The 22727-nt window shown below is 43.3% G+C and overlaps 1 protein-coding gene across 1 annotated transcript in view; it reads right to left on the minus strand.

The window, feature by feature from the left end:
- Nucleotides 1–22727, minus strand: part of DHRS11 (dehydrogenase/reductase 11) — a 568551-nt gene that overhangs the window by 17147 nt on the left and 528677 nt on the right. Inside the window, exon 6 of the mRNA XM_069614696.1 lies at nt 9275–9340. Within this exon, the coding sequence (XP_069470797.1) occupies nt 9275–9340 (66 nt within the window). The remainder of the gene's footprint in view (nt 1–9274; nt 9341–22727) is intronic.

The following is a 22727-nucleotide window of genomic DNA, read 5'->3' on the forward strand; positions in this document are numbered from 1 at the left end:
TCGAGAAAGACTGCTTCCGCTTCGCCTGTGCTTTGTACGACACCTTTGACTTCTCGGGCCTAGCACCAGACCCCTTGGACTTGTCAGGCCGATCTGCCTTGGAAAGCAAGAAACCACTCGCCCCTTTCGAATGATGCGACCTGGACGTAGATGACTTGCTACCTCTCCCTACTTCCGACATAGGCAACTCCGTCCGTGGCTTTTTAACAGGGGGCTCCGCCGATGCCGCTCGGCGGTGCTCAGAGGCCCTCTCGGCTCTCCCTGAAGACTGGCTCCCCTGGGCCGAACCCACCTCCGAAGCCGGGTAGGTGCCCTCGTTTAGCCAAGATATGAGCCGCCGGTTACAGTCCTTCAAAGTCTTCTGCGAAAACCCCAGGCATATCTTGCAGGCATCCGCCGAGTGATGTGGGTAGAGACAGTACACATGGCCATCTCCTTCGAATACCTTCTTAAGGCCGCAGGCAGCACACGGCCGAAAGAGAGATTTATTTCTGGGCCACAGATGACATACTGGCCAACACAACAAAGCTCCTGTAAACACGAAGAAACCCGAGGTGATGTCTTCATCACCTCGTGTGTCTTCAAGTGGAGACATGTGAAATCTGAAGGGAAGCCGCAGGGGCTGTGCTATTTATAGTGAACGTCCTATTGGCGTGCCCTAAAGCACCCAAAAAGTACATCAATAGGACACAATAGTGTCGAAGTGTTCCATAGGAAAACACTATGTTAAAGTTACCAAGGTTTCCCAGCCTGACGACGGGAAATATTCACAGCATGTGAATCCATGAAAGATCCAATGCTGGATAATAATAATATCATTGCTACCTGGCATGCAAAGGTCGTTTACCATATTAAAAGAAAAAACGATTCTTGCAGTTAGGAATTTATTATGTTTAACTTTCTAAAGGAACCTATTCCTCTTCCTCCATTAATTTCTGCAGCATGGACGTGTGCACAGCCTTCCCACCATGCACAAGCTTCTGCTGATCTCAGTAAGTGGAAAAGTGCCAGCAAGAAGGCTGGGGGGCCTTTTTCCTGAAGAGGTGGGTCTACCCACTAAGGGCGTTTGCCAGTATGGTATCAAATTGCAATGAAAGTCACAAAGCCTCAGGAAATCCAATTCTTGGAGACATTCTCTACCTTTAGCCACTGAACCCCAAGCAACTGGAGTCTGGTTTCTCTTAATGTTTTATTTTTGGTATTTAACATCTCATAGCTCTTTTGCAGAAAGCAAAATAATACATTTTATGCAGCTGGAAGCAACAAATAGGTTTGTTTTACAAAAGTATATCAAACAACCTTTGCTAAATTGGACAGATGTGGTTTGAGAAATAGCTAAACTAAATCTCCCACCCTCTTTACAGCAGCACTATACAGAGTCCTGTTTAATCGACAGAAGTTGTCAAAAAAGTGTTTGTTTCTGGGAATAAGGATGATGGAAGAAACAGAGGTTTATTGTGCAGATTTCATCTCACAACAATGTTATGTGTATAGAAATAGACTTGCTAAAGAGGTACAACAATGCTCTGTAGTGGATACCAATGGACAGTGTGACAAAGTCCCCTATTTCGTTACGGGTACATCTAGTGGGATGCCTCCTTAAGGTGGCAGATGATGGTGGCATTAGGAAGATCTCCTGGTCACCACCACTTAGTCCCATTCTCAGGGCAGGGGACAGTCACATGGCGCCAACTCAGGCCGGACTACTTTAAGGGAAGTAGCCCGTATACATACGTGCATATACGTGTAAATTAATCAGAGCAAGTAAACATTTTCTCTCCACAAACAGCTGTCTAATTCTCTCCAGAGCCCTCATACTTTCTAAATTGGATCATTGTAATGCCCTGTACATTGGTGCGAGTAAATACATCATCCAAACAATACAGGTACTCCAGAATAATGCTTTGAGAGCAGCACTTAAGATAAATAGAAAGGAACACATCTCCTCTACCAGGAGAAAATACAAATGGCTATCTACTTTCGACAAAACTCGACTCAAATTTGCCACCCTTACCCATAAATGTCTAAATAATAAAGCATTGCCTTATTTAACTGATAAGATCATCAGAAAAACATCCCACAGACCGACTAGATCAGCCAACTTCAACTGCCTCCTAGTACCACGCTTTAAACTATCCACTATCGGGGGATCTAGCTTCCCAGTCAAGGCAGCTCAACTGTGGAACTCCCTGCCTCCTTGCCTAAGAGAATATCAAACCTTTGCCAAATTTGGACCGAACATGACTGACTGGCTGAAAGAAAACGACAAGTAAATTGCCATGCTATAGCCATACCACAGCTGCCTCTACCACGCAGATGCCACCCTAGTATTTTGCCAACTATGTACTTGACGGTTAATACTCTTCCTCACTGGACATTTTCCTGTATATTGATTTGTTTTCTGTGTATTAGTCCTCATTGGACACTTACTCTGTATATTAATTCCTATTACTCTGTATTTAGTCGTTCATGTAAATTATGCTGTCCTATATGATCCTTCATGTATCTCATGTACCTATGTAACTAAGCTGAACGTATTATGTCTTGCGCCCTGATGCCCCAGGGTCTGGCGCGCACTACAAATAAATAAACAAACATGGGCAGAAGACACCACATTGGAGCAGGATACTCAGGCTCTCCCCAACACCATAACACAGTGCGTTTGCTTCCGTTAAAGCTGGGTACTCTGTAGCTACTGCCAATTTAAGGGAAAAGATGAACCCCTATTTCTCACTTCCCTTAAATTGGCAGTAGCTACCGAGTCTCATGGAAAAAGTGGCATCTGGCAGCAGCTACCGAGTCATATGGAACAAGTGGCATCTGCCCACTCAGCCCTCCTTCCGTGGTTACAGGAATCCCATCTAAAACTATAGAGGGAGAAGAAAGAGGGAGCTGAACCGGGGAGGGATACTTGACAGTTATCGAGGTATTCGTCCATCGCAGAAGCCCTCCACTCTTACACAGGCTAAATTAGTCCACACAGAGGGCATGATTAGAGTGACATGTGCCTGCTGCATTCGGGTATACTGCAGGACTTGCATAGTTAAAAAACGTATTCTCTTGTTATAAGTAGCGAGGACACATTGCTTGCAGAGCAACTTAGTCCAGAGCTGCAGCAAAACCGCGTTCGCTGACCTCATGGAGAGAAGGGCTGGTGGTTGGGGTGGCGAACATGTGCAGAGAAGGCCCTGCTTGGTAGCCCACACGCACACAGCCAGTAAATGTTTTCAATCGTTATCGCTCCACGTCAAGCACGGGCCCACATTCCACTCCTTCGGACTAGTACTAATGAGACAAAAACGCATTAAAGGATACATTAATAGGCGAACACAGGTGGTATTTTAAATGCCACTGTTTTTTTAAAAAAAAATAACACCCAATCATGAGCTGGTATCATAAGAAATATTTCCTGCACGGAGTAAACAAAGTATTGCATAAGGTAATTATGGTTTATTTATGCACATAGTAATTCACGTGCCTGCCATTAATTAATATCACATGCTCTTCAGGTGTTAGTATAAAATAAGAGGTTTAAATATCATGCTTTTACCATTAACATCGTGCACCCATAACGAGGCCCTTTAACAGAACAAGTTGAACCATAACGTTGGAAAGACTTAAAAGGGCATTTTTAGGCAAAAAAATCTTAAAATGTGGAGTAACTGAAGATAAAACCCTTTTGCTAAACTTGATGGGGATAAATGAAATTAGAACGCCGAAGTTCAGCAACTGGCCGAGGAAAGCAGATGGGACTGATGCCTTTGAAAAAGATGCAAAAGATCAAACGTACGCGAAATCGATCAGGGAACAGAGCAAGACCACGTCGGGAAGCCATTTACATCAATCTGTTAAGAGAAGAAATGGGCATGAGCCCTCTATAAATCATAAGACACGTTTAAAAGAACCTTCTTTGAAGTTTATGCAATTTAAACTACATAATAATAGTCAATAACTAAGCACGGATGCCAAGTGCAGGAGGTGCTCCAAGCCATAAAACGATACAATGCATTCTAAGAGGCTGTGCCCTAATTTACAAGGGTATGGAAGGAGCAAGAGTATTGAAGTGTGCACGAAAAAATAGTAGATGTGAGTGGAATGAAATTCCCAAGCTCCTCCAAGAAGTCATTTTACACGATTTCTCAGAAACATACATATAGATGTTTAGTATTTTGAATAATGTCAGCAAAACCTTGTATCTTACACACGTGGTAACAAATAAGTGTCCCACATTACGCACAATTGATGGAGAATAACTTTAAAGTTGGCCACATATGAACGGAGACATATTGGCTAAATGACCATAAACGATCTTCATGGAACTCTGGATACCATTTCTCAAATCATTGACAACTACAAAGGTGGTTGATGGAGCAAAAGCAGGAACAAATAATTGCTAAAGCACTATAGCCTAGCTATTATTTGGGATGAAACAAAAAGCACTCTACCCATTCTGTCTCGAAAGGCTTGTTACTGCTACTTGTGGGTTTATTTTGGTTATGCTTTGTTTCTGATATGCTATTAAACCACTCACGGTTCTTCAACAATTCAACCACCAAGCAAGAAAAAAACTAAAATGTATTGCCTTTTTCTATTATCCTCCTAAAAATATATTTTCACAATAAAAGCTTAACATATTTTCAGAGAATCAACATTAGCAAGGTTACATAACATCTATAGTAGTTACTCCATATGTTGAACAGTACCTATGGTGAGAAGCATTTCATTCTTCTACAGTTACCTCAAAAATAAATAATTGGAAAAAATCTGTAATGCTTTCCCCCACTATAATAACGTTCAATGAGGTTGGAGAGCCACTGAGTTTTGGGGATAAGGGGGTTCCTTCCGAGTTTGGCAGTGCAGTAAAAAAGTGGCAGTAATTCTGTTACCATCACTTTTACCGCACCGCCAAACTGCGCCTGGCCATGAAGTGGGGGATTTACCTCCATCAAAATGCTGCAGGTAAATCCTTCACTTTCCCGCAGAAAAATCAGCAACATCATCAAATTACTGCTTGCTGAATTACCGCTCAGAGCAATTCAGCCGAAATCCCCAAAGTCCTATGGAATCATACAAATTGCAATTTAGACTGCCTACCGTCACTTGTAATCCAGTAGTAAACCCACAGGCCCAAGTGGCGATAACGGTACTTCTGTTTGGTGTTAGTTCGGCAGTAATTCCTCCAAACTACCACCAAACTCAGAATGAGACCCAATATCTCTTATTAAATGTGGATGCCAGTGAAGATGACACTTTACCAACACATTCAGAACATGGGCCACTGATGTTGCTGCAGTCTAGCTGGATGATGATGATGATGCTATTATGATATGATATGGCATTTATAACGCGCCTATACACAAGTGTTGTATGGGGCTTGATTACTTGTAGACAAGGTCTGTGGAAAAATGAACATTCAGATGCCTATCTTAAAGTTTGATTTCCTTGCCAAACTTACATCCTCTATATGGGTTCCAAGCATTGAATTACATAAAAATGTCAAGCCCATATTTTTCTCATTGTGTAGGACATTCACAGTAGTTGTATCGAGGGCACCTTCCTTGTGGCTAGGTCAACAATGTCAGGAAACGTTCAAATCCTATCATTAAGGAGCAACGGGTCCTGCTGGACCAGGAAACAGATGGATGTTCAATTGCATTCCTGTGATATCCTAGGACAGTTGAGAAAGGTGCACCACCATCTCCTCTGCCTCTCAAGGTCCAGCTACCTTACCCCCGTCCAAACTTACCTGTTAAGAGCCAACCACCTATCTGTTGTATTGTAAGACTAAGTGGGATGTACCTATATGTAAATGCCTGCATTTAGAGCAATATGGCAGCTGTTCATACTAGTCTCCCAAAACCCGTCTATCCCCCCACACCCTCCAGGTTCTACACTGCGCCTCCCTTTGCCCCACTAAACAAACACTAACCAGTTTACTGCTACAGCCAAGGCACCCTCCTCTCTTCCAACCATCTGCTTCAGTTCTTCCTGGTTTTTTTATTAGCAACTATGTGTAGGTTATGTCTAGGGTAATTTCTGAATAGCACCAAGAAGTCTAATGAAAAATTGTAAATATTTATGTTACATTTAGCTTTTTGTGTTTATGTGTTTGTCAGTTTTCAAGATTGAATCATTATTTAAATTAATGAGATGAATTGCAGCTTTCTTAGACTCCGAGAACTGCATGACAAAAAGGAAGCAGATAAATATTTCAGAGGGAGAAATTCGTTGTTGTGTATAGCATTATTCCCAGCTCCCTTTAGTAATGGGGAATTCCCCCCTTTTGCATGAACACATAATAAAACTTGTAACAATACTAATATCTTTAACTATATAATAATCTCAATGACATCCCCTTGTGCTGTGACCTGAACAACTAATATCAAGAAAAGAACAATCAAGTTCGTTATCACCATCTCAATATAAATGTGTTCCACACACCAATGTTCCATTAAATAGTAAACCTGCATTTAATAAAAAAATCCTGAATGGACCAATATAGTATATTAGCACACGGAGATTATTATTGACCTCCTCTCATCCAATCAGAATCTTCAGAGCATAGTAAATATCTATTGGTACTGACTGTATTCTAAACATTCTGACTTTAAAAGCAGGCAGGGAAACAAAAATGCAATTTCCATGCAAGGTTTCTTTCAACAAAAAACTTCCTTTCTGGTAGGAGCCTTTTCATGGCAAGATCCTATTTAACACACCAACGAGAAAGCCAAAACATGGAAATAGGCTTTCATTCTCTTATAAACATTGCAGGGCACTTAATGCATGCTACGGTTAAACACACTCCAGTCCAACCAAGTTTGCAATTAAAAAGGTTTAACTCATGAAGACAAGGCTGCATTTAAATGCTACAAAATAAAACATTTCATTTGCTAACTGAGTTTTTTATTGAAGTAACTTTTTTACTTCACCATCAAAACGCCAAAACACGTATTGCTACTACCACCATCTCCTAATAGCCTTATAGACATCGGGAGGGTTCATTATCACTTGGGATAATGACCCTTCCCCAACTTGCAATTTGTAACTCAAAAGCATGCTTAAGATGAAGGTTTTACAAGAAAAGCTTTAATTGTTGTTAAAAGCCAGCTGAATCCTGGATTTGACAGTGCGAAAGTGGGAGGAAAAGAACACTTAAAGACACAGCAATGCAGTTTAATCATGTTTATTCAGAAGCAAACTATGCGGCGTAAGCAGTAGGATTCAATCAAAAGGATAACTCTAATTAAAATGATATATCCTAGGTTGACATTAAAGTTTCTCTTAAACCCCAAGGCCCTATCCTAGTGACACCCTTGGCCAAGCATAGGTATTAACAATACTTTGTATCAGCCAGTCCTACATTAACTTGGTCTCCCAGACTTGACGATCCCGAGGATTGTAGTCCACATTCAAAAGCCTCAGGGTAAGGGTGGAAGCAGGAGAACCCCCATCTGTTGGATCTAATGGATGTATTAAATAGAATTGGGACAATCCTAAATCAACATATTTATCGTTATGGGATGAAATTAAACCTAGGTTAATATATTCTAAAGGACCTAGATTCTTGTGTGCAAAGTCAATTTGCCTAATCTAAATCCCAATCTCCTGGGACATCCGAATCCAGGACAGTGTCCATCAAATTACTAACAGTCTCAGTAATGTTTATACTTCCACAACACTCCTCTTCCTTCTCCTTCGTTGTTCTTTGGGTGTTGCCTTGATGGGCTTCCAAAAGGTGATATCTCCTTTAAACTACTGTCAAGGTAAGCCCTGTATCCAACCCCTTTGACCCTATGGTCTCTCTGCTGCTTTACCTGGGTATTATCTGCAATGTTCCCTTTAGTCCTATGGGGGCTTTCTTGGCTTTCACAAAAAGGTATGCTCCCCCTTTCAGGGTACATGAGGGTAGGATTTGCTCCCCACTACCATAGTTTCCTCCAAGTTAGCAATTCATTTGATTTTGTACTTGCTACCCCCAGAAGGATATGGACTAAAATCGCCCACCTTACTTCTCTTGCTGCAACAATGTTTTTAGGATGCAGCCCCTGCCAGTTTGTAATTAAGTCTACAAGCTTCACTGTACAGCCCATCCCTTCAACCGCACAATGTTCCCTTTAGTCCTATGGGGGCCTTCTTGGCTTTCACAAAAAGGTATGCTCCCCCCTTTCAGGGTACATGAGGGCAGGATTTGCTCCCCACTACCATAGTTTCCTCCAAGTTAGCAATTCATTTGATTTTGTACTTGCTACCCCCAGAAGGATATGGACTAAAATCGCCCACCTTACTTCTCTTGCTGCAACAATGTTTTTAGGATGCAGCCCCTGCCAGTTTGTAATTAAGTCTACAAGCTTCACTGTACAGCCCATCCCTTCAACCGCACTTCTCCTAAGCTTTTGCTACACAGGCATAGCCAGGTTCCTCTCTCACTCCCCGATTCAGATTGGCTTTCTTGGCTTAGCCAGAAGAGGTTCTGTGTTGCTGCTTTCCTTATTAAATATTTGATCCTTTTCGATAAGCTAATTCTGGTTCTAATATGCCACTTCTCCTGCTTGCCTTTTTCTACCTTACCCTTTTGACTTGGTCAACTCAGTCTCTGCTTTTATACTTCTCCTACTTGCCCCCTCACTATTCACCCATTTAGGAATGGGTACCTCTGGTGGTACTGCATTTCTGAATCTCCTCCACTGGCTGCAACACCTATTTTGCTAGAATGACTACATAAAACCAGTCAAACCGTTCTCAGTGAGAAAGTTCCTGCATCCTTTTATAGAGTTGTGGATTAGTTCATTGGGGTAATAAGATCTCTGATACAAAGATCAGTTTCCTGTTGGGTTCCTGAACTGGAGTTAGCCGTTGCACCTTGGTTCCATCTTCTATCCATGAAAGTGTGCTTCCTTCGTCCTTATTCCTTGGTGTGATGTGCTTCCTAAACCTTTGGATTATCCCCTCCCCAGGACCTCTGTGTTAGGGTCAGGCCGGAGGGCCATGGCTGCTTCCTGCGCCAGCCGATTGCGAGCCAGATTTATGGGGAATTGGCTGTCTCGCCTGTTGCTGCTTAGGATCCAAAAATTCAACCCTAGACTCTCTCTCCAGAAATTTGGAAGGCACATTTCTTTGAGGGACCGGTCAGTGTTGCCTTCAGACCTCAATCCTTGTCGACCCCCTTACGTTTCCACACATGGCCCTCTCACAACAGTACCAGTAGAAACATGCATTGGAATCTTCCCTATAAATAGTGACCAAAAGTTTTGCATTTGCTAGAACTGATACTTGCCTGAACATGAGGGGGTGCACCGAGTACGTATATCACCGAACTGGCTATATCCTCAGCTTTCAGACACTGTAAAACAGTAGAATAGAAATCCCATAAGACAAGAGGTACAGTTATTTACATTAGTCAGTCTTGGTTTTGTTTTTACAAATATGTTAATGTTACATCTTCAATGCCCAATAAGTGAATGTGTGTACATTTGGCAAATAAAAACCTGAAATTAACCAGTGTTTAGATGACTTATTTGAAAGAACTGGACAAGCATAGTAGTATATATAAAAATGCATATTAACATTCATTTCATAATGCATGTCAAAGAACAAGGGCATTATAAGTTAAGCTAGAGCAAGTGGCTCACCTTACATTCCATGCAAGTGGAGCAAGAAGACAGAAGGAGCGAAAGCAAGAGGAAGTACAAGGAGGGAGAGGAGCCACAAAGGTAGTTGAGGAAGCAGAGCAGAGATTACGAGAAGGCTTGTAGAGTTGGATAGAGGAGGATAGATATAGTTGTGCCTTATTGTGGATAGACTTGTGAACCAGGAGAAGACATTTAAATGTGGCCCTGCTTTGTATTGTGTTGTATCCTGTATTGACAAATGGAATGCACGTCACTATGTTCAGGTTGGAATGTATTCGTGTGTATGCAGTAACGTGCGTGTGTTCTGAACTTGTCAGTTGGTGAGTGCCTGCCGGGTGGGAGAAGCCGGTGTCTTTCTCCTATGCAACTTTTCTCTGGAGACAATAAAGACATATATAAGGAACTTACTTGAGAGGATTCGTCCCTATTACATATTGTCAGCCATCCAGTCTGGTGACGGTATGAGGAAGTAGGTAGAAGTGAGGAAGTTAAAAGAGTCCTTATTGCGAAATTAATGATCTTGTCAAGAGGACAGAAAGCATAATAGGGGAGACCATAGAGGATGCAGGCACAGTTGTCCAGTTTAGAGAAAAGAAGAGTGGTTAAGAGATGCTTGTGGTGTTGAAAGGAAGAGGGTGCCTGATTTTCTTAATATTTAGGAGGTTGAGGTGAGCTGCTGTTCCACTTTTGGAGATGAAAGTAGAGAAGATGCGAGAGGTGTGAGGAGGGTCCTAGAGGATGCTGAGGTTTCTAGCTAAAGAAGAGTAGGGGAGAGGGTCAGGTGGGAACTGGATAGGCAGAGGAAGAGATGACAGAGCTTTCGGCAGGAAAGAAGAGCGCCTCTGTTTTATTAGTCTAACATTAGAGAGTGAGAAGCCATATAACATTGGGGTTTATTTATTAATAATTTATTTTTTTCTTTTCTTTTCTCTCTATTCTTAACTTAAACTTGCCGTTATTGTTTTGCAGATATTTGAGATTTGTTAAGCTATGTTTTGTAGTTATAATGTGTTAAAATTTAATAAATTGGTTTAAAAAAATCATTTAATTGTAGAGAAACAGTTTTACATTTTGAAAGAGAGATCAGAGGAGAGTTTGAGAAAAGAGAAGATATGGGTACCGTCCACGAAGAGTTGGTACGAGGACCCAAAGGAGGAGATTAGTGACCCAAGAGCAGTGGTTAGAGTGTAAAGAGGAGTAAACCCAACACAGTGCCAGTGGAACACCAACAGTTAGAGGAGTTGAGAGGTGCTGTTGCGCAGGAGAGCAAGAATTGGCGAGGTGCAAGGTAGGATTCAATCCTGTCAAGGGCTTGATCACGAATCCCAAGGAGAGCGTATTAAGGAGATCAGAGGGATTGACAGTGTCAAAGGTAGCAGACATGTCAAAGAGAATTAGGATAGAAGATCAGTTGGACACATTCATGAGAACAGTTTCTGTGGACTGACAGGAGGGGAAACCAGGGGGTCTCAAATCTTGTGGATGTCTAAGAAATTGGCAAGACGGTTAAACACAACCCTTTGAAGCACTTTAGAGTAGTGCGGAAGGAGAGAGACAGCGCAAAAATTTAGCCAGTAGGTTGGGGTCAGCCCCTCTCTTTTTTAGAAGAGGGATGACCGTGGCAGTTTTGAAAACAGAGGAGAAAGCAAGCAAAGTCGAAGGGCAAGTTGAAGAGTTCAGCTAGGTGAGAGGCCACTAAAGGGACAATAGGTTTGACTAGCTGAGGAGCAAGAGGGTCTAATGGGGCACAAGAGGGATGTTGTCAGTATTAGTTTGATTAAAGTGGTATATAGAGGCAGAGGATGATGGTAGAGTAGATGGAGTGTAAAATGTAGGAGGAGGGAGTTTGAGGAAGGCTAGGAGAGAGCCTCTAATTTTGGAAATTCTTGCAACAAAGTATTCAGCTAGGTCATTAGCTGTGAAAGTGGAGTTGATGTATGGACCAGCGCACAAGTAAATATAAGTTCCTTACCTGTAGGTATAGTTCTTTGCAATGGTATTTTTTTTATAGATTAATATAAAGAGATCTGAGCCCTCTTGCTGTGTAGAGTTTTTTTGTGTAATGGTAACAAAGGGGCAATATTCGCTGATTTGAAAAGCAGGAATTATTTGGGGTGATAAAATGGACCCAGCTTGCTAGAGGCCCATCTCTCTTCTAGGTAATACCATAAAGCTTTTGGCAAAGTCATACTGGAATGCTTACAGGCTTGGTCTACTTAGCATAGTGTAAGGGCACCCGCAAAGTTGGGCTTTGTATCCAACATAGGTGTAGGTGGACAGGTCTTGTAACTTATTTTAGTCTGCGGCAAATCTCTTTCTCAGATGAAGAGAATCTTTAGTAAACTTCATGGATTTGGCGACTGCTTTTGATTCTGTAGACTGCCACAAGCTTTCAGTACGAGGCATGGGGCTATGTCTAGACTTATTTCAAACATTATTGATGATTCATGAAACCACCACAGTGGTGATTCAACTCCTCAAGAAGGGAGGAATTGCAGCACCCATATCAATTTTGAAATGGTTTGCCAAGCATGCGACTTTGAACCCCATCTTTTTAACCTCTTCATAAACTTCCTTAATCAGTTCCTGCGTAATTCTGTAAAGGTTCCACATTTATCTAGTTTTAAAATTCCAGTTCTCTCTTATGCAGATGATAGTGCCCTACTGTCTAGAGCACCAACATATCTACACATTTTAATTGACTGCAATACAAATTCCAAGAACATTTAGGTTTAACTATTCTTAAACCTAAATGTTCTTGGAATTCCGCAAATCTATGTCTCTCCACCCCCCCCAGTACATCCCCCCATTTTACCTTTTCCTCGTCCGCTGCTTCTCTTGATCCTGCAGTGTCAGTTCCGTCCCTCCAACACGGGTCGGATCTGATGCTGCAGGGTCCCCTTTTCTTTTTTTTCGGCGCCTGTCTGCAATCTTCAGGAATTGGTGGACACCCCTGCAACTCCCCCAAGGCCATAAATGCCAAACATAGGGAGCGGGCGACACCCTTGCAACCCCTGCTCCCCATGTTCTACATTTATTACCCAATTTGATTACATTTTATCGATCGAATGGTACTGGCTGAATTTGGTCAGATGTACCATTCGATCAGTAAAATTCAATCATATTGGGTAATACCAATGTTTACAGCTGGGGTATGGATTGAAAAGGTTAAAATGTATGGCTACCACTGCAGGAGATGCACACAGGACCTTACTAAAGTGGGCATGTGGAAAAACAGGCTATCAAAATGTCACAGAATGTGGGAGGTATATTTAAGTTAGCAAACAGCTTTAACAAGGCAGCCTGCTATTTTCATTTTTTAGCCTACAACCCCAAAGTCAAATCTGTTGTTTTACAGGGCATGGAGTTGTGGGGCTGGTGGATGCTCTTCAGAAAAGAAACCTTTGGGTTTTCCTAGGTCAGCCCTATCATTTTCTTCCCATACAGAGCTTGGCTTATCCCATCTGCAGATCAAATAACGCTGCCATTGGTTGCTTTTTTATTAAGTATTTTCTTGAACCCTACAGCTATTTTAAATAATGTATTAAGTGATTATTAAACATTTTTTGGTTATTAGTATTGGTTTAGTAAATCAAACCTTACACTGTATCCAATTTGTTTACATTCCAGTTGAACCAACACATTAAATAAAAAGACAATTTACATTTCTTACGAGGGGGTTATGCCCCCCCTTATCCAATTAAAATGAAATAAGTACAATAAGTGAACTTTTTCGCGTCTCAATATAAGTATATTTTTCCCCAGTATCCAGTTAGTCCTTCCTTTCCAACAAACAGAATAGTTCCTTGAAATATGCGAGCAAAACAAGTGTAATAGGAACTCGTTCTCCTCTGAGCAAAAGCGCCCATAGGTCATTAGTGGACAAGGTAGTGAGGTGTGTCCGAAAAATTGCCTAACCAACAAGATCTTTGTTCACATAACGATGGATATATTAATGTTAGGTGGAGCAAAGTTTCACTTGGCGCGTTACAGAGTCTGCAGACAACCTTTCTCAATGTTTTGATTTTCATCCTTGCATCAGTGATCTCCCTTGTTGGCAGAAGGTTCATGCAAAATCTCATGAATTCATGTCTGAGCAGATCAGGGAATCTTTGTAGGTATTTGGGTAACATTCCTCTAGCTCTACACTTTAAATCGGGGAGGCCATAAAGGTTCTTTTATGTTCACAGGTGTCTGTCCAGTCTTCATCAAATAACTTGGATTTCACTTTACTTGGTGAAAGCTTCAAAGAGGCTTCTGAAGAACCCTGATGTTGGAGTATTACCACGCATATTTGTTTCCATGCTTTTAGCGTTGGTTCTATGGAAGATTGAAGTGCTCAATGTAATACTTGCAATCCCCCTTCCGGTTCATCCAAGAGCCATTTTCTACAGAAGGCCAAGTTTTTCCATACTGTAATATCGTATAAGGACGCGAGACCTAGTTCACACCTTATTATTTTGATGGGTAAACACCGGGGAAGCAGGAGGACCCTGTGCCAAAACATGCCCTGAGACGATAGAATTCTACTATTGGCTTCAGTGAGAACTTGCAGTATGTTGTTGATAGGAGTCGCGTCTGTGAGGCCAAATTGCGGGTCTTTGATCTGAGGGCAACCTCCCTTTGTGCGTTACATATGCTGTTGTTGATCGTCATTCCCAGATATAGGAGCAGCAAAACTTCTCTACGTTACTTCCTTTAAGGAACCATACAGCTCTTTATGTTGGATTTTTCTCGCCTAGAGTCAATATGCTTGATTTTACAACGTTGATGTTTGGCCTGTTTTCCTCCAGATAATGTTCTAGGGCATTCAATTGTCTCTGGAGACCGACTATTGTCGGATCCAGTAAAATGGCATTGTCTGCATATAACAGGCGATTGATTGGTTCCCCTGCTATTCGCAGAGGGAAGCATCTTGTTTCACCGAAGGCGTGGCCCATGTCCAAAATAAAGATATTGAATACAGCAGGTGCTAGGGAATACCCCTGCTTCAAGCCTTTAGACGTTGCACTGGGCTTCGATATAGAGCCCTTTCTATCCAGTCTGCCCTGAAGGATGGTTTTGGAGTGCAGATCTATTAATGTTTCCCTTATGTCATCAGGAAAATCCCAGGTTTTTAATTTCAGATGACGTTCTATCGTATCAAACGCCTGAGCGAGATCGATTGATGCCAAGTATATCTTACCTGACCTAATTGATTTTTTTGCAAGAGAAAGACCCCCTACTATTCCATGGCTAAAATATGTACTTGGAGATTTAGCTGAAGTTCTTCCCCTGAGTTTGGCAAAACGATTACCTGGGAAAATAATCCTAGATCTAGCAGAGAAACAAAGGGAAATAAGTATGTATCAGGATCTCAGGATACAAAGCAGTTGGGCAATTGCAGCAATTTCGCTGGAATCTGTCTCCCAGCCCCATTCAACTAAGAGCCCATAAACATGGGACAGATGGTTTATATGCAGAGCACGCAATAACTGTGTGTATTAATGGCACATTGGCATCATGGTTCACAAATGATCCTTCGAAAATGCACATGCCCATTCTGTATTCAAACTTGTCAAAGTGCTTTTTATGTCTTTTTTTGTCCACAATATTCCTATTTAAGAAAAGCTATTTCATTACATTAGGGTCCCTTTTCTAAGGACAGTAAGGAAAGTGTTAACCCCACAACTATTAGCCCGGAGGACCTCCTTATACCTTAATCGCTGTCAGAGGTCTGCAACCTTTGGCTCTGCAGATGTTTTGGACTACGATTCCCTTCAACCTTAGCCAGCGTAGTCCATGGTGAGGGATCTTGGGAGATGTAGTCCAAAACATCTGGAGAGCCACAGTTGCAGACCCCTGCGCTATCATCTCACATGATATTAACAACAACAGCCGCTGAGGAGGCTGAATTGGTCATATGGGAATCTTTAAAATTATATCAATGAGACAAGCTCTACCTACAGGAGAGTAACGCCACTTTCTCCAGCATTGGCCCTTACATAGATTCACATGCTTATTGAATATACAAAGAGTGGAGAGCAGTAAACATTCAGACGGTGGGACAAGAGGTTCACAAAAGTTACAGAGATTCTTCAGCACCGCTTAGGCCACTAAGATGTCAGATCTGTTGTCTTTGTCCAAACAGTTACATCTGCAGAACATCCTCTGGGACTTCCAGACGTCCTTTAATGGGGTGCCAGCCAACAGTTTTCTTTGCCACCTGGCTTCTTGTAGAAGTGCAAATTACTTAACCCCGGTGATGTTCCTCCCACGTATTCCGCATCTTTGATACCACCTTCCGGCGTCAGTTGCTTCAGATTTGTTTCTCGCTCAGTAGCCGGCGCTGTGCGTCGCCGACTCAATACCCCACAACGGCCTCCGTCCGCCTGTGGAGCACAAAGTCACCAATGTTCTATACAGTAAGCACTGCACCTGTTGAGTTCTAGTTTTTTCCCCTCCCTTCAAAAGCACAGACATTGGCGAGGCCAAAACGACCAGGCAGTAAAAGAGAGGTAGGTGTAATAAACAGAAATTCTTCTGAGGGGCTGGATGGGAGGGGCGATGAGGAATATGTGGGAGGAACATCCAGTCGAAAGAACATTACGAGGGGTAAGTAATTTGTTCTTCGAATGGATTGTGTCCTCCCATGTATTCCTCATCTTTGATACACTCCCAAAGCAGTATGATGTAGGAGGTGGGAACAATAATGTATTTATCATTAACACTGTGTAACAGCTTTCACAAATTTTGCCTTCGTCCCGACGCAAAGTGCAGGCAATAATATTTTGTAAAAGTATGCAGCGCAGACCAAGGGGCCGCAGCACAGATGACCTGTACCGCTATCCCTCTATGTAAAGCCAATGAAGTGGCCACACCCCTAGTTGAGTGCGCCCGCAAGCCAATAGGAACATCTTTACCTGCTAAATTGTAGCATTCTGATATGCAGAGTATAATCCAGCAGGAGAAGGTTTGCTTGGTCACAGCTAGCCCTATCTTATGACTTGTGTAACCCACAAAAAGTTGGTTGTCTTGCCTAAGCTTCGCCAGCCCGGAGATGTAAATGATCAAGGCCCTCCTAGGATCAAGGCGATGACATTTCTCCTCCTCCCTGGAGGGATGCAGTGGCAGGTAAAAGGTAGGGAGTTCAATGTTTTGAGACTGATGGAATTTAGATAGTACCTTAGGTAGAAAGGTAGGACGGACCCTCAAAACAACCTCCTCCTTGTAAAAGTTGGCAAAAGGAGGATTGCACAAAAGAGCACTGACACTACGCACTGATGTAATGGTCGTAAGAAAACAATCGACATCCTTGAAGGACATGAATGTATTCAGTACAAGGTTCAGGTCCCAAACTGGTATAATGATGGGGACTGGAGGGAACACATTAGTAATCCCCTTTAATAATTTGACAACAATATGGATCTTAACATAGGATCCCTGCTCTGGCAAGCGCTTAAAAATAGATTGAGCTGCCAAATAGCCTTTTACAGTGGCAGCCAGAAGTCCGCGATGGGCCACATAAAGCAAAAAGGACAACACCATTGGTGTGTCACAAGCAAAAGGATCCACATTCTTAGCTCTGCACCAGTTGCAAAATGTATTCAAACAGTGGTAGAGAGAATGTGTTGCTGGTCTTCTAGCCGAAAGCAAAACTTTCATTACATCTTACAGAAGGTCCCAATCTTTATACCTCAACCTTTCAGAAATCAGGCGTGAAGGTTGAGTCGATCTCTGAGTGAAGAATACGACCTCTCTCTTGCAATCCACCCAAGGGATTCCGCAAAGGGTGAAGATCTCTAGAAGGACTTCCTGAGTTAGCTCCCACTTGTGGGAGACTGTGCTCTGCTTGCTCAGAGCATCCGCTGCCATGTTCGCCTCTCCGGCTAGGTGAACGGAACAGGCAATACCGTAGACCTTATTTTCTTAATCGATTCACTTATCTCAATAGCACCTGTCTTTCAAGTTGCATGGTCCAACCACTTAGTGATGCCATCCCGTGCATCGTTACTAGAGGCACATGTTGTTCCTCAAGATCACAAGGTCCTCAAACGGAATTGGTAGCAAGTCAATTTTGACTCTATTGCGTCCTATGTGCATTACAATTGCTCTGACGCCCTCCAAATAGATCTCTCTTTACTGTCGCAGGTATTTATATCTGCGGCTGATACTTTTTCCCCACTAAAAACCAGTAGATCCCGTAATCGCCCACCAGAGCCATAGACTACAGATGATCTCAGAGCTCTTCGACTTAAAAGGAGGCAGGCAGAGTGCAAATGGCACACCACTTATCAACAGTCTCTAAACAATATCATCAGGTTACCTATACAGACAAATGCAGTTTATTTGTTTTAAACTTATTTGTATTGCGTTTCCCTTGATATAACACATAATAAATATTCCCGCCACACCCCTCACCCGCACTCTCTCCCTTGTCCACCAAGTGCCAGACCCAAAGTGAGATTGTCAAAGTTCGTCAACATCAATTCACTAGCCTATAATATACCTAGGGTTTGCAATCTTTGTGGACACACAGACTCTCAGAAGTCAGTATGCAAGAAGGGCAGTATGGAACTCCACTCTACACTGAATCGAGCTTGCTCCCCTTGAAGGGACACAAAACTAGGGACACAAAGTTCCATAACTTAGTTATCCATTCCTGTTCATCTGGCGGGTCTGGCTGTTTCCATCTCTGGACTATTACCAACAGCGCTGCAAGGGACAACATTCTGTAGGATTTCCTTTGATAGCATGTCATTCCTTTCTGTTCCGTGCCCATGAGACCCAGCATTCCCTGTTCCTTGTTCCTGTCCATCTGTATGCCAAACATTTCTTCCAGTCTCTCATTCACATATCCCCAGAATTGCCGAAGCTTAGGAAATGTCCACAAGATTTGCCCCGAATCCCTAACTCCGCCACACCCGCTGCAACATAACGAGGACGAGTTAGGATAAAATCTGTGCAACCGTTCTGGAGTGTAGTGCCATAGCATCATCACTTTTATCCACATCTCCCAAATCTGCATTATCCTTGTTAGATTAAGGATATCTGCCTGTAAACGCTCCCATCACTCTATTGGAATCCGTCCACACCACTCTTTCCCATTGGGCAAAGTATGGCCAGGCTGGAGTCTCGGGGGCCATCCGATAGCCATTTATAGAGTGCAGAAATCAGATTCCTGTCCCCTGGATTGGTGGTGATGTAGGTTTCAAAAGGGATAAGGGGTCTTATAGCAGCTGCTTTCACCGTAGGACTGACCAACCAGTGTTTAAGTTTCTGATAGTTGAACCTTCTCAGTTTCTTTTGCACTGGTTGAACCGCTTAATATCCTGCCCTGGTTCATGTCCTGCAGTCTATTGCAATGACTCCCTTTTCACCGTTTATACTTTCCCTGTTCTATTCCTGGGGTAAATTGAGGGTTCTGGAATATTGGGGTAAATGGGGAGGGGAACAAAGTGATCCCCTTCCGTTTAACCCGCTTATTCCAGATATCCTCGACCAGGGCCGTGATTGCACTTATGTACATTTCTCTGGCCGGTGAGAGTGCGTTAACCATAATACTTTGTCTAAGGGTTTTCCCACTGTCATTCTGTACATCCTGCACCATATTCTACTGAGGTTACCCATTAACCACTCTCATATGATTCTAAGTTGGGCCACACGTATTATATACAGAGGTTTGGCAGGGCCAAGCCCGCTTTGCTGCGGGAAGCCAACAATACTCATGGCTATTTTAGATTTCTGCTTCCTCCATGTAAATGCTGAGGTCTATCTAGTAAGTTGAAGAATAACTGAGGGATTTGAATCAGGAGTGCTTGGAAAAAATAAAGGACTTTCAAGAGGATCACCATTTTTATTGTGTGGACCCTTCCCAACTAGGATATCGTCAATGGGCCCAATTTGCTCATAAGTTGCTTTACTTTCTCGAGCAGGGGGATATAGTTTGCTGCGTAACACAAATCTATGGAGTCAGTTATCTGAATGCCCAAGTAGGTCAATTGGTTCACTACCATGGAGTATAGGGATTTGCCTCGCAGTGCCAATACTTGGGAGGCCTTGGCAGACACATTTAGCATTTTTGGATTTCTTGGCACTGATTTTAAGGCACGCCACTGTACCAAACCGTTCAAAGTTCTTGGGATATGCCCTGTACACACATATCTGGATCAGTTACCGTGAGAATCCAGTCGTCAGCAGACACCATGATTTTGTGCCCCACCTTCCCCCACCCCGAACGGGATACCCTTAACGTGGTGCGTAATTTGTATTTTTGTTAGTAGGGGTTCCAAGTATATTGCATAGAGCAATAGTGATTAAGGGACAATCTTTGTTTCGTACCCCTTCTAATAGTGATCGGTTAGGACAGGGATCCGTTTATGATAGTCTTATTGTTGGAGTAATAATTCGCTTGGACCATTCAAATGCCAAAACCCATGCATTCCCCTCCCCCCGCGCCTTGAGCAGGATCTTCTCAAATTCCGGAAGCTCCTAAAGACTTTCCTCTTTTCCTCCTCCTTCCCTCCTTCTCTCCTCTGCTAATTTCACAGTTGCTGAATAGGTGTCCTTGGCGCTTATGCATCTTCGGGGCCTTGACCTCCCACACCATATCTATCCAGCTCCTGTCTATCCACAGCACTTTGCATCTGTACACCCTCCGCTCTGAAGACTCGCACTTACACCTGCCGCGGCCCAGGCCGTGTCACACTCAACATCCCTAGCACTTTGTCCATTGCTCACCCACGAGCTCAGACTCCCCAGCACTTAGCCGCCCCTCTTCCTTTCTGCACTTGCATGTTCTGAATACTCAGTAGGTTCATCCCTCTTCCTCTTCCCCCTCACTCTTAATATTGTGGTGTAATGTATTTTCCACACTACCTCCCATCCTGACCTTTGGGAGCTTTGAAACAGTGTATTCTTATTGTATAAGCGCCTAACACGCAAACAATAAATAAAATACATTCCATTGCTTGGAACAGAAATTACCATTTCACCCAGTCAAATGCTTTCTCTGCGTCGCGTGTGACCAGAACGGCCGGAAGATTTTTCTATCAGGTGGCAGACTCATCTAATGTTGTCCAATGTTTGCCTATTTTTTTTATAAAAACCGGATTGGTCTGGATTCATCAAGTCTGGAAGTTTGGCGTCCAATCTGTTCTCCAACACCTTAGTCTAGAGATTTGCATCCAGGTTTATCAATGAGATCAGTCATTATGACCCGCATTGTGAGGGGTATTTGTTTGATTTTGGAAATAGCACAATTTTAGCCTCTTCCATTGTGGACGATATGCTGCCCTGCATTCCCATTTGGTTGAATAGGGAAGTTAATTTGGGTGTCGGTGTAGCCCTGAACGTCTTATAAAACACTGGCGTGTATCCATCAGGGCCCTGTTCCTTGCCGAGTGGTAGCGATTAGCTGGCCCGGTTCACCACCTCCTCAGATATGCTTGTCTCTAGGAGCTCCCTGGTTTCCAGAGTTATTTTATTGAGGGGCATCGACTGTGTAGGTTTGTTGTTGTTCAAGGCCAGGGGCATCTGATTGATAGAGTTCAGAGTAGAATTCCAGGAACTGACGTGTGATGTCCGGGGTGGTTGTGGAAGTTTCTCCCAGTTGGTTTTTAATCTGTGTTATTGTCTGGGTTGGCCTTTTCTCTATGAGGTATCTAGTCAACATGCCATTTGCTTTATTTGCTTTGGTGTAATATTTTTGTTTAGCATACAGTGAGGCCTTTTCTGCTCTCCTCGTTTATAATATATCCAGTTGCCCCCTCAAACTTATAACCAGCGTCCCGGCACCCGCGAGCAGAACTTGGGTGTAACAATGGTACCGTTATGAACGATAAAACTGGCATGGCTACCTCCAACCTTGTAATGAGGCCCTTTATCTTCGATATTTTCTGGTAGGTTTTGATTCTGATGTTAGACCTCTGCGAGAGATTCTCTAGGTCTTCGCATTGCATTACTAGATTTTGTGTCACCCTTGAAAGGTTTTCCAGCAGTTCGTCGCTTTTCCTGGCGTCCTCCACAGTTCCTACAGGGCATTTTCTGTGGCTGGACGTATGTGCTCCCAGGCTGGCTATGCCCCCCCCCCCCTAATCTCCTGCAGTGTTTGTTTCAAGTCTGCTTTGATGGCTGCTAACTGTGACTGGAAGGAGTCGGACATCTTGGTTTCAAAATCCTGAAAACATCTTCCCTATTCATCGCCATGTCTGTGGGTGTGTGTGCGGCTTGAGTCTCAGTTGGGGTGGTATTGCTTTGGCTATGCTATGGGTCTGCTGTCCCCAACACCATTGCAGACTCCCTTCCTGCTGTCTTCTTGAAGCTTTATTGTTGGCTGCCCCTTATTTAGTCTTGTTCCTGGGCATTGATGGCGAGTAGGGGGGTCGTCCTATGACATCCCCTGGGGCCTGCCTCCTTAGCCTGCACTAGCCTGTGCTTTAGGATCCTGCCAGCGTTTAGCTGCTCTGCCTCGGGTACCACAGTAATACAAGCACCTTCTCCTCACTGGCCCTCCACTCCATTTGGTTGTCTTCTCCCCCAAAAATATATAGTGTGCCACTCAACTGGGATACTCCCTAGCCTGCTGCTGACTCCTGGGTTTCAGTGGGCCTACCAGCCTCTGACCATATGTCTGCTGTCTTCCCCTGACCCGCGGGGTTGGGAAGTAGGAGAGTGTCAAACCCTCGCCTTCGGCCCTATTCGTCCCTGGGGCTACCATCCCCGCCTTGGCTCTCCTGCTTATAGTCCCAGGGGGCTCTCACCTTCCCATCTCGTTTCGTTCATGGAATGACCTAGGCCTCCTCCTATGCGCTCCGGTGGCCTAACATTGGTGTTCCCCCTTGATCCCATCCCCCTATGTTTATTATAAAAGTAGATCATCAATTGGGTGTCTCCAGCTCTTGCCCTTCTGGTACTATCCCAGTTGATCTAAAACAGGCACTTGTTATCCCCCTTCTCAAGAAGCCTGCACTTAATCCCACTATCCCGGCTAACTTCTGTCCCATCTGACTTCTTCCGTTCCTCACGAAACTTCTTGAATCTCTGATCATGCCTATTCTCAGTTCCTTCTTGGACACCAACTCCCTTGATCCTTATCGGTCAGGTTTTCGGAGAGGTCGA

Source organism: Ambystoma mexicanum, chromosome 9 (genome assembly GCF_040938575.1).
Source record: "Ambystoma mexicanum isolate Mex_15411 chromosome 9, UKY_AmexF1_1, whole genome shotgun sequence".
NCBI classification, from domain to species: domain Eukaryota; kingdom Metazoa; phylum Chordata; class Amphibia; order Caudata; family Ambystomatidae; genus Ambystoma; species Ambystoma mexicanum.